Source organism: Scatophagus argus, chromosome 22, assembly GCF_020382885.2.
Source record: "Scatophagus argus isolate fScaArg1 chromosome 22, fScaArg1.pri, whole genome shotgun sequence".
Lineage (NCBI taxonomy): Eukaryota > Metazoa > Chordata > Actinopteri > Scatophagidae > Scatophagus > Scatophagus argus.
This window is the reverse complement of record NC_058514.1, coordinates 11,744,316-11,756,529: the sequence shown is the minus strand read 5'-3', so window position 1 is coordinate 11,756,529 and position 12,214 is coordinate 11,744,316. Positions and strand designations below refer to the sequence as shown.

The 12,214-nt window shown below is 39.1% G+C and overlaps 1 protein-coding gene across 1 annotated transcript in view; it reads right to left on the bottom strand.

The window, feature by feature from the left end:
• Positions 1-12,214, bottom strand: part of cerk (ceramide kinase) — a 36,889-nt gene that overhangs the window by 19,733 nt on the left and 4,942 nt on the right. The window contains exons 2-4 of the mRNA XM_046379225.1: positions 4,351-4,488; positions 2,621-2,743; positions 555-680 (exon numbers count right to left, since the gene is read on the bottom strand). Of these exons, the coding sequence (XP_046235181.1) occupies positions 555-680; positions 2,621-2,743; positions 4,351-4,488 (387 nt within the window). The remainder of the gene's footprint in view (positions 1-554; positions 681-2,620; positions 2,744-4,350; positions 4,489-12,214) is intronic.

Here is a 12,214-nt window from a genome sequence, read left to right as displayed (position 1 = left end):
AGCAAGCTTTTACTGGCATTCTGAAATATAACACAAGGAAAATTACTGCACTTTCGAAACATTCAGAGGAGTCTGTCATGCAGATTAATGTTCAGAAAAAGCAAAGGCACAGTAGCACAAAACAGCCTAAATCAGCTATTGTATATTAGCTCACAAAATGAGCCCTGGGCCCACAAAAACAAAAACAATATTTCAACAGTAAATCTGTTTACCAGGCATATAATATCAACACAAATACAAACCTGCAATTCATAGTAGCTGTAGGAAGCCCAGAGTGAATAGTATTCACTCTGATGGACCATCAATACCCCAGACTATATGTAGCTGTAGCAAACACTTATTGAATAATAGATGTGTTTGGATACCCAAGCTTATCAACTATCAGAGCTTCCATTAAGGTGGTGGCATGATTAATGGCACTATAAGCCAAATCATATCCTCACAAGCCTCTTCGGTCCCTGTGAGAGACCACAGTGGCAGTGGAGATCTATATGGTGGCCATTGAGGCTCATTTTTTATTTAAATGTTTAAAAACGCTGTTGATAGGGACCCACCAATCACGTCGGCTGAGATGCAGGCGCGGCCAAACAGTGGAGCCACCTTCTGCTCGTAAATACTCTTCCCGCGCCGCTTTCCCCCATAGGGATTGATGTACACCAGAAGGCTCTTTGGTCGGTTGGCTGCAAAGTGAGGGAGGGGTATGAGATAGTCATTAAAAAGGCTTAGTGTTTACCTATTTTACAAATGTGTAACTGACAGCAGCTTGATGAAGTTTTCATTAACCAGAGACCTTTCTCTAAATGCTCAGTCAAACTGACTGGTGCCCAAAACACGCTGCTCAAGAAATAAATGGTGTGTCTGCTGACTACGGGAGCACTGCAAAGCAATTCAGAGGTGCTGCATCATTTGCTGATAAACCAACAAAATGCTGCGATAGAGAATACTAAATGGCTTGTTTATGGCTGTTGTGGAAGACTGCGTTTAGGACAACAAACTGAGATACAGCAGCTGTTCAAATTGAAAATAAATGGATTGGGATCAAGTGTTAAATGAGCACAAAGAAATATAGGGTGCAATATTGTTTGGCAATAAGACAAAAGTTCCATTAGATTACATAAATGGGTTGTCAATGGGTGATGTAAAGGTGCACTGTGGAGGAGACTAACACCACTGAACACAATAAGGCTTTATCTTCACAATGAATGCACTTAATTTTCTTGAACAGAAAACTGGGGCCAAGTGGAGCATTTCAAATGGGTTAAACCCATCTTATGCTCTAATTATGCACACTACATATACAATAAATCCTGCAGAACACCATCATGTAATCACATTGCAATCGTATTCTACAGCCCTGATCCCAAAAACGTTGGGACGCTGTGTACAGCGTTGATATAAACAGAATGTGATCACTTTCAAAAAACTGTATTTGTTGACAATGGTTTTATGAAGTGTAGCGACACGAAGTAATGTAGTACTAACCCTGTGTACAAGTCTTTCAAAGATGCCCTTTCATACCCAGTCATGGTACTATGACCTGTTACCAATGAACCTGTTTACATACGGATTGTTCCAAACAGGTGTTTCTGGGCCTTCCGCAACTTTCACCAGTGTTCTGATGCTCCTGTCCTTGTTTATTTGAAATGAATCACTGGCATCAAATTCAAAATTAGTATTAAATTTGCAAAAATCAGCGAAGTTGGTGAGGTAAAACATTGAAGATAATGTCTTTGTACGGTTTTCATGTTGAATATGTCACATGCGCATCCCAACATTTTTGGAATCAGGGTTTGTAAAACACTGTTTTGCATTCAGTTATGTCAAAAATATAACCAATATGTTGCGACTCATGGGTAATAGTATTTTTTTTAATGTATGAGTTAATACATTATTATGCTAATACTTAAATCTTAGATCTTAGATCTTAGGGCTGACCTTTTTTGTTCAAATGGATGATATTTTGATGGCTCATGCACTGTTTTTGGCTCAGTTCTTGTTCTCTGTGCAATGACAATAAAGCTGAATTTAATCTAATCCAAACTTATGAACCCTTCATTCCAGATTTTAATATGTTGCGTTTCAAAATCATGTTAAGACAGAGAGATGCAGATTCCTCAAGCCACTCATGCAGATTATTACTACACTCTGTTAATGCGTGTAATGCCACCAGTTGTACGTCTTATTGTGTTCTTATTGTTCTCCTATTGTTTTTTGTTTTGTCAGTTAGTTTTGCCAGTTGTTCTTGTTTTGCCGGTTCAGTTGTAGTTCCTTGTGCTCTGTGTTGACAAATTTAATTTGTGTGTGTGTTATGCTATCCTTAAAAAAGGTCTACAACAGAAGTTAGCGTATAATTTAATTCATTCATTCAATTTAATAATTTAACACAACCAATGTGCTACTGATCATATTTTTCCCACAGATACATGTCAGCTCTGCATAGTGCAGCTTAATCACTGTGTGTACTCCAATTATATGAGTACATGTGGAAGCACTTGCTGAGATATTCTCAGTATGTGGCACTTCTATAGCGCTGAGTCAATAAACTGATTCTGGGTAAATTCTGATTAAGTTCAAAGTACGTCACTGTGTCTGTTAGAGGACATCATTAAACAGGACGTACTAAGTAATGACAGCTGCTCATTGATAATTTGGATCCACTCCTCACAGACTCCTTGACTGGAACAGTGGAAAGTGACATCACTGCATCGCCACTGGTGCTGCCTCGTCCTTCTAACGTGGGAAACTGCAGAGAAACAAAACAGAAGGAAGGAGTGTGAGCAAAAGGAGAAAACAAGAATTTGTACATATATTTATAAAAAGTGTTCTCAGTGGTGATGGCTTACATTTCACAAGCCATTTTTAGGTCTAGTCTGTTAATAGATACACACCATTTATTGCAAGGACTGAACCTTCCACCTTCCTGTTACGCTCTGACTACGGTACATACCAACCAACGCCTCAAAGTTCTTAGAGCGTGAATGGAAAAAAGCAGCATCAGCAGACAAACGATGGCATCATCAAAACAAGAGAAGTTCTCACCTGATTTCAGGAGATAACCCAAAATGTTCCAAATAAAGCCTTACCTTCCCAGATAAGCATCACTGTGAAACACCCATCACAGTTTGTGACCTATAATAGTATTTTTGGACTTTTAGGGCAGATCTTTTCATATCAGCAGATACGTATCATACTTTGTCCATTAACTCACTACTACCTGACTTTACTACAATGCAGACACGGCCTGAGAATGAACACAGGCTTTATCCTTACCAGCCAGGTCAATCAGATATGTGATAGAGTAAGAAATAAGGGCATGTGGGAAGAAGAAGTCAGCTAAATAAAACAGGGCTCCGCTAGTCAGACAAAAAGTAGAGATGGAGTCACATAATATCCTGCAAGGGAACATTGCTGAAATATTTACATTAAGGAGCACAAATTCACCCACTAAGCACTTTGACAGCAGATTCACTCACTAAGCATTTCAAATTATCCCACTAAGCATACTTTTCATCTGATAGAAAAGTTAACTTTTCAGTTAAGTTCTTTCGTCCAAATCGCTTACACTACCTCACACTTAAGAGTTGGGTAAGGAGAGAGACGTTCAGCATGGGTGTAAAACTCTTCCTTTAATAAGTTACATAATCAGGATGGAAGTGATGGAACGTGTCTTTGATGTTAAGTTTCCACAGATCGTGGGAACGCAGTCGAGTCAGACTCGACACACTCCAATGCCAGTAAGGTAATTTTTAACATTTTCTGCGATAAATAATGTAAATCCGATCTTGTTTGGATATAATCTAATGGCTCAAAATGAAGCATTAGCCCATAAGTCACTGGCGTGCTGCCATCTTAGACCCAGTCAGTTAAGCTGTGAGGGGCTCTCTTGTTAATGTATTACTTTCAGACTGTGGAAGCTTATTTCTAGTGGCAGATCACTTGTGCTTGGTAGAGTTGAACACAAACTCTTGGCACGCTTACTCAGACTGTTATCTATGGTGTGACATTAGCCTACTGCAGTAAAATGAAAATGACAGTGATGGAAACTGGCTTCAGGCATTGTAGGAAAGGAAAAGAGCATCTATTTCTTGGTGGAGTACTTTGGTGATTACATATTGCACTACTATAAAGATGGAGGAAGTGTGACAGTCTTTTAGTCCCTGATATGGGTTGAGATGGATCCTGCACTTCCCATAATGCTGATTGTAATTTTCTCAGATTTGAAAGCTCCTCTATAGCCACAGAAGACATTTTACATCTGTTCTCAGATACTGAGTAGTACCCCCTGTGGCAAGTAAACTTACTTTGATGTGTAAAATCTGTCCTATCCCTTTAAGTGTGTGGGTGTTGTACCTGTGAATGCGTGGGGATACAGCTGGTAGAGTTGTTTTGCTTTTCTCTGACTCCTTCTGGTCTCTGTGATGTCTTGGTTATTGTCTTTGGTCTTGTGGACAGCCACAATATCACACACCTGGACAGCGTGGGCATATCCTGGAGAGACATTCATTCATTAATATTTTACTCAGCTGCATTACACAAAAAACACATACACTAAAACATGGTACTATTTTTCTGGCACAGTTGTCAGTCCGTATAATAAATTCATACATGTTCAAGGACACACACTGACAAACCAAAGCAACTGCAGTGTCTATTAGAAGTTTTGCCAAACTGCGTTGTTGATGAAAGCTTTCAAAATTTTTGTGAAACTATTAAAGCTGCAATAATTGATAATTTATGGTAAAGATGGACTATATGACCATGGGTAGTATGAAATGTGTTGCTCAAAGAGACAAACCTGACACTTCCCCTCAGCTCTGAGCTTGTTTCAGATCATTGTTTCAGTGTTATGGCCCACAACTTTTACTGTTTATTGTGTTTGGTTCAGTCTCACCACTCTCATCAGCCTCATTTCCAGATGTAACAGGCAGCTGTTTTAGTGAAAAAGCTCTAATGGACACACTATGTACTTAATGCCCACCACCAAATGGCACACAGACAAAGTTTGCAACAAGATGATAAAGTCAAACATATAGCAGGTTATGGTCCAACTGTTTCTCCCAGGAGTTGGTGGAGAGCAAAACAGAGCTAAAAGTAGAGTGAATATTGTAACTTAATAATAAGTAACTTTGATCAAATGAGTCACAACTTTAAATGAAGGATAATATTACACTGTATCTCCTGGTGATCTGATGTGTAAATGTGCAATTGTTTGTTAACAGGTTAACTGAACATCAAATTTCATAATAAGGCAGTGTCGTGTTTACAGCGTGCTTCTTCTTCTCAATTTCACAGTAAAATCAATGGGAGGAATAACAGCCACATCCCGAGAAAGATGGTGAGTGCTTCTTCTTGTTTTTCTTCCCCATGAGAACACGATTCAGGCTGCTAGTTTGGGATGAAAGACCTTGGCAGCATTTGAATGGTCCGTTGATTTACCCACTTTGTCAAGTATTGTGTGAACTGGTACCTCCTGGCAGAGATGGTGTGGGTAAGCTGCCTTAAAAGAGAGGCTAAGTTACATAAAAAAAAACTTAGTAAGTCTTAACTTAATGTGTTTGAAAGGCAGAGATTGGAACTGTTAAGATATATATTTTTTTCACATCCATATTGGTAAGTGGGGACAAGTTGCTTCCAGTATGAGGAACAGAGAGACCAGGAGAATATTCTACATAAGATCTCATGATTTAACTTACCTCTGTTTACATATTTAAATCCAGAAATCCTGAGCGTTCAAGCACAAAAGATGGCTACACTACTGACAGAACAAATGCAAAAGTGCACTTTGCACAAGGAAAGGACAATATTACTTTCAATGAGTTAAACTGACCTCCTCAACTGCATCACATACTGACATTCCAGTCTCTCCTACAAATTTATTCAGCTGATATGGTGAAATGGATGGGAGGGAGGCATGACATATTATTTCTCTCCTGGGAGTCTGAGGGAATAGGATTTCATTTCTTTCTGAAATAAAAATGATGCCCCATGCAGGCATGAATAACTTTATGGCCATCGATATTCACACTTTGACAAATAGGAAGAGTTATGGCCATGTGGGTAATGGCTTTATTTAAGAAAAAAAAAATGAGAATTTTTATTCCAACTATTTGAAAAATGGTACATATTGCTCTGCCAAAGTGATTTTTGGTGTTGAATTAAAATATACAATGGATTTCTGGAGTTGCTGTGACATGTACATTCCATCCATTTTCTAAACCTTTCTTCAGCTGTTGAGCCACATAACAGTACATACAGTTAATATTTAGAGTTTTCAATTCACCTCACGTCTTTGAACAAGGGTTGCACCTTTTCACAGTGAACCATGGTTATTATGCAACGCATCATCATAATGCACATTTGCTTATATATACTGTTGAATTTTGCCATATTAGTGTTATAAAATATATATGTATATATACTGAATTCTACCACATAGAGGTGTTAGATCATAATATTTGCTCAAATTCTTGTATAATATTTCAGGATTAGCACCTCTAACTTTTGTAACTTTTGGTGATGTTATCAAGCCAGCCATGAAGACACAACATGTAAAAAAGACAAGTTTGGAGTTACTGGGTGTCTCTTCTTTAGGTAGAGGTTAACCACCTCCTCGTGTCCACTCTCCTTGCCAAGCTAACATGTACCAGACTTATCTCTCCAAACTCATATCAACTCCTGGTACAATAAGAAACAAGCTGACCCACAAGCTCAATATACATAATGACCTCTCTTACATCACTGACAGTAATCATATCACCCGACAGTGTTAATCAGCAATAACATGCAACCTGGCTGCAACCTCACTCAGTCTGGTAGCTGGTCTTGGTAAGCTAAATTCAACTTACGTAAGCAACCTTTAGATAGATAATAATGCTGTGTAGTTGAAAAAACCGAATCACTTTTTTGGCTTTATGGCTCCTGTCTTCTTTGCTACTGTTTCATTGTCTTTTAGCATCCACCATAAATTCCCATTTGTATCCACAGTATCTGCTGGTTTGACTTTCAATTTAAAGGTTTCTTCTACTACAGTCACATTACAGAAAAGCAGTCCTAATAACAGTAACAACGACTCTGTTGTATTCAAGTGTCCCACTCAGCCATGACAGTGTGACAATTAGCCAGCATGCGCAATACACCAAAATCCTGAAACCAAACCAACTAAATGGAATAAAGCCATCATTAATTTTATTATTTACACCTGCATTTTTCCTAAAGTGATATGCAACAAAGACCTATAATTTCTCATTACTGACTATGAGATTTTGGTTAATATGTCACACAGTCCAACACCTGTATCTGTACACCGAGTCTAAGGGAGTATCTTACTCAAACAATACATGAGGAAAGTTTGTTTAAAATTTATTGTTTAAAATGTTGATATAAGCACACCTTCGACTCACGTGCATGAGATAGCGGACATTCAGATCTACTTTTACTGTTTTTTTTCTATTGGGCAATATGTTGTATTTATAGTTTGACTTATCGCAGACATAGATACTGCGTATTGAGGATGGTCTACATGTCAAAAATCATTTCATGCAGGCAAACACAACAAACGCATTATTTTTCGTAAATTTTTACATGTTGATAATGACAACTATAATCAGAACTAAGCCAAGATTACAACAAATTGTATTAGATTTGAGATAACTCAACGTGAATCTTGCATTTGCTGTTTATTCCATATCTCAGCATCAAATTTGTTCCCCGGTTGGGCCATGACACTCAATGGAATATATTAGAATATCTTAACTTCTTCGTCTTGCACATTTGCATGTTTGTTATCTTAAACTCCCTGGTTTACAGTGGAAAAATATGAAAAATGCATGAAATCTTTTGTGTGTGTTAGCCTGGTGGGCAAATCTGCTTGTGTCAAAAACAAAAAAAGCCAGTGTTTATCATTGAGTCAGTACAGGCGGAGGTTGTCGCTCTCTCTTTAGTTAGGTCTGTCCTTTGAACAATTTAAATCAACACTCAAAACAAGCACAAAGCCCACAATCTGGTGCAATGTGTTGGTTAAGGAAGTGGAAACACTAACTGACATTCCCACATTCGAACACTGCTCCAACAACTCTGCCACACACACACACACACACACCCTCACAGAAGCATAAACACACTCACACACACGCTCAGATTTGCGCACATAAGTACAAAATAATCCCACATATAGGCACACATAAATTCTTTACTTTTCAGCTCAGTGCAGTCCCTAAGATACATGCTAAGCCCTCAGCCATGGAACGCAGATCCTCACTACTCTGCTCTGACATACTTTTCTTTGTGCTTGAAAAGAGTCTTAACACTTGCACTCAGCCAGTGTGTCCCGTCTATTCATACCGCAGGGCTTAGAGCCTGAGAGGTCTGCTACCTGCGAATAGTCAGCTTTTTAGGAACTGGGAAGAAAGGGGTTTATTTTCTAATTTTTGGAACTTGTTCAGTGCTTGGGGGCAAAAAAAGCATTGAAATGTTTGTTTGGTGCTGCAAAGCTAAGGTGATACCCAAGAGCACTGATATCAAGAGCATTTTAGTGTGAATGGCATATATTGTTTGTCTTTCCTTTATCATTTGCTTGTTTTGCCACAAAGTTTGTAGCAAGCAAGTTAGTATTTGACATTACTATTGATTCAGCTATCACTTACTCCAAAAAACAGACTTGGATGTGACAATTAATCGTAAGTGGACGAGCCCCCAGTTAAGGCAAACCACAGATAATCAGTTGTGAGGAGAGCAACCTACATAAATTAGTAAATAGAATGAAAAACAAACATTAACATTGTTGCTACAACAATGTTCAGGACACACGTCATTAAATGAACGTCACCTGGGGCTTTTTGTTTGTGTTGCTGACTCATGATTCCCAGCAGAGCCCAAAGCAAACACTTGAGACAGTCAGGTGATAATGTCAGCTGATCAGTGTTTCTGTGTAAAGCCACAGAGTGCCAACATTTTTTATAAAGAAGTAGGCAGTACACAATTCCAACTGCTGCAATATTTAAACCCGATGAAAACTGGCTTAAATAACTTCAAAGTGAACTATCTATACCATTTTGATGTAACAGAGGGGTTAGCTTCAATGTAAGCTGGACACCAACCAAAAATAATAATGATGCAAATATACTTTATCACTTTAAATTAATAGTTTAACATGTTGAGATAAAGTTGTAAAGAGAATTTTGAACTTTGATACAATGCCAGTATAAAAAACACTATTCTACCTCATTTACACCACCACCAGAAAATGGGACAGTTTGTTGACTGTTTTATTTACTTTCAAAGGTATCGAGACTTCAATACTTTTGACAACCCTAATTTAGGAAATATACTTACTCTCACTTCTGCTGAGCGTTACAAATGAAGATTAACACCAGTCTCAAACATGTAGCTACAGCCAGTTAGCTTAGCTTAGTATAAAGACTTGAAAATAAGGGGAAACAAGGGGCCCTTTACAATTTACCAAAAGATACATAACTGTCCAAAATCTGTAATTTGTATTCGGTGCATAGTTGTAAACAACACAAACCTCTGATGCTGGGACACTGAAACACGAAGAGGTTACCTGCCATGTAAATCAGGCCAAATTCAAAGAGACAATCGCATGGAATGAGGACAAGGAGCAACACAAAGAACCATTCCCTAACCCTGGCATGTGAAACTCGATCAATGTACAAGACAGGGAATGGACTGCAAATTCTGGCAATGACAGTGTGTTGCTTTACCCCGAGTGTGAATGTAATCCCTTACTCTGGCATTGTTAGAGCCTTTCTTTACTGAGCCAGAAACATCCAAGTCCCCAGGGCTCAGGGTGGTACTGGTTTCCATTCTAGTCACATGAGATGGATTAACACCTTCGATGCACTCTTGTAATCTGTTAAAGGCCCAGGACCATCTTGTAGATTTCTGGACAGTGTTTCAATTTGTGTTGCACATGTTTGCACACACCAGTGGGTCCTAACCCTAACCCTAACCCCGAATTTTAGTCAAATTTTGGCAAATTTGACTAAAATTCGGCTTGTCACAGGTTGTGTAAGTCAGTGGATGGATTACATAAAATTAGGCTACGGGACAACACGCTTATGTTGGACACCGCTGCTATCGGCCAAATCACCGTCAGTGCTTGCGTAAATGGTATGTTCGATTATTCCAACTAAATGCACATGTGATAATGCAAGCAGGAGCAACCTGTCGTCTCTGTTCAGCCCATGACCGCATCATCCAGGTGTAGGATTTGGGAGGGTTCGCTGATTTGCGCAGTGGTTTGTCCAAGTACGTGAGAGGTGAAGCAAAATTTCAAATCAACCATGTAAATCAAGAGCACAGCTCTGACGAAGAGCTGTCGTTCATCCTGGCAGAGGCGCATGCTTGGGAAAAGGCGGAGCAAAATTGTGCCTATTGGTGTACAAATTATTGTAGCTTGGTGGGAACCCTACATAATACTCTTTTCTTGCAAATCCGTTTTATGTACCCCTGTGACAAAAACTTGTATTGCAAGTTTCCTTCACAGGCTTCTCACTACTGTGTTAAGGCTTTGTCACATCGGGAAGGGAAATTCATTTGTCCTTCTTCCTGAAATACTTGGAACAGTTTGTTTACTTGTAGGGCAAGTTGGTAAAGCTGATGAGCTCATGGTTAACCTACTGTCCAGAAGGGGACAAGATAGCACTAGTCACTCACAGTAGCTCCCTGAGCTTCTTTCTATTTTCCCTGTGCTGTGTCTTTTACTCCTCCCACTATCTTGTGATGGTAGACCATTTAATAGAAACTTATTAAAGAGAGAGATAAAGCTGTCTGAGTTATCTGTCAATCACCACACTCACTAGCTCTGTATTTAATGGGACAAAAAGTAAATTTAGGAGACGTATTTGTATCATTTCATATTTTATATTTTGGACTCTCTCGCTATTTGTTCCCTCAAAGGTCAGAGCTGTCAAGACTTGCCCCTGATTGAGGGTAATTTGCAATTCAGATTCCAACAAAGCTGAACTGAAAAAACTGGGTGCAGATTTACTTCAATGCACTCATCACAGAGATTCCTTTGAAATAAAATGATTCTGGACTTTAAATGCTGGTGCAAAAGGGCTTTTATGGAGCCAAACCAGAAGAGGGTTGAACCTCTGTGATGGTCAGTTAGTACTTTTTCCCCCGTGACAATTTATGACCGTAACTGACTTTATTAAGAGTGTGTTGAGTTTAGATTGAAGTTCATGTTCAGACTAGACTAGTATCTTAGAGACTACTTTGTGCGTTTATGGTAGATTAACAAGTATCTCTGCCTGTTGTGATACACCTGTGAAAATGTTTTGATTGGATTCATGATCCTGCTCATCCTGCTTCCCTAAAACAAGATGGCATCTCACCTGACAGGATTCCACTGGATTCCAGTGGCCGCATGTCAACAAAGCATCTGTGAATTCCTCGTCACACCCTAGATGTTTCACACATGGGTGTGAAAGACGCTCAACCCCAGACAGTTTCTCAGAAGCCCAAATGCAAAAAGAGGAAGTGTTTGATCAATTTGATGGTGAGTTTGACTTTAACTCAGTTTACCCTATGCATTCACGTGTGTGTGCTCAAGAGATCTTATGTTTGTATATATCTCTGACAGCACAGCACCTGGCCTCACCTTGTTTTAGTCCTCTGACAACAAGCTGTCATCATATTCATATTCTGCTGTTGTTCTCTGCACCCCTCCCTTTACACAGTGGATCAGTATGTAATCCCTTTATTGTTACTGCGGTTAGGCACTGACAATGTGTTAGAGGACAAGCTAGCACAAGCTTAAGGAAATGCTTACATTCTCAGCCGTTTCAACACTATTTATGCTGTTTTTATGTCATTCCTGTTATGCTTTCGCACATTACATTCCAAGCGACATGCAACACGGGTGCAAGAGAGGGGATAAGATATAACTGAGAGTGTGAAACTGATAAAACTGTGAAAGTTGGTGGGTGATGCAAGTTAATACTGAAACATATCTGGCCCAATGCTGGATGTTATTTGCTCCATGGGTGGGTAGTTTTGTATTGCAGTATATCCTAAAACATGACTTAGGATCAAACAAGGTGAACATCTGACAATGAGGATGGTCAGATGTGCATGCGGCACTCAACCACACCATCATCAAAGAAGGTATCTGAAAGCTTGATTCATGTTGTAATTAACTCTCGAGATTCTGCTCTGTACTCTTATTGACCCAAGCCACAGGTAAATAAAT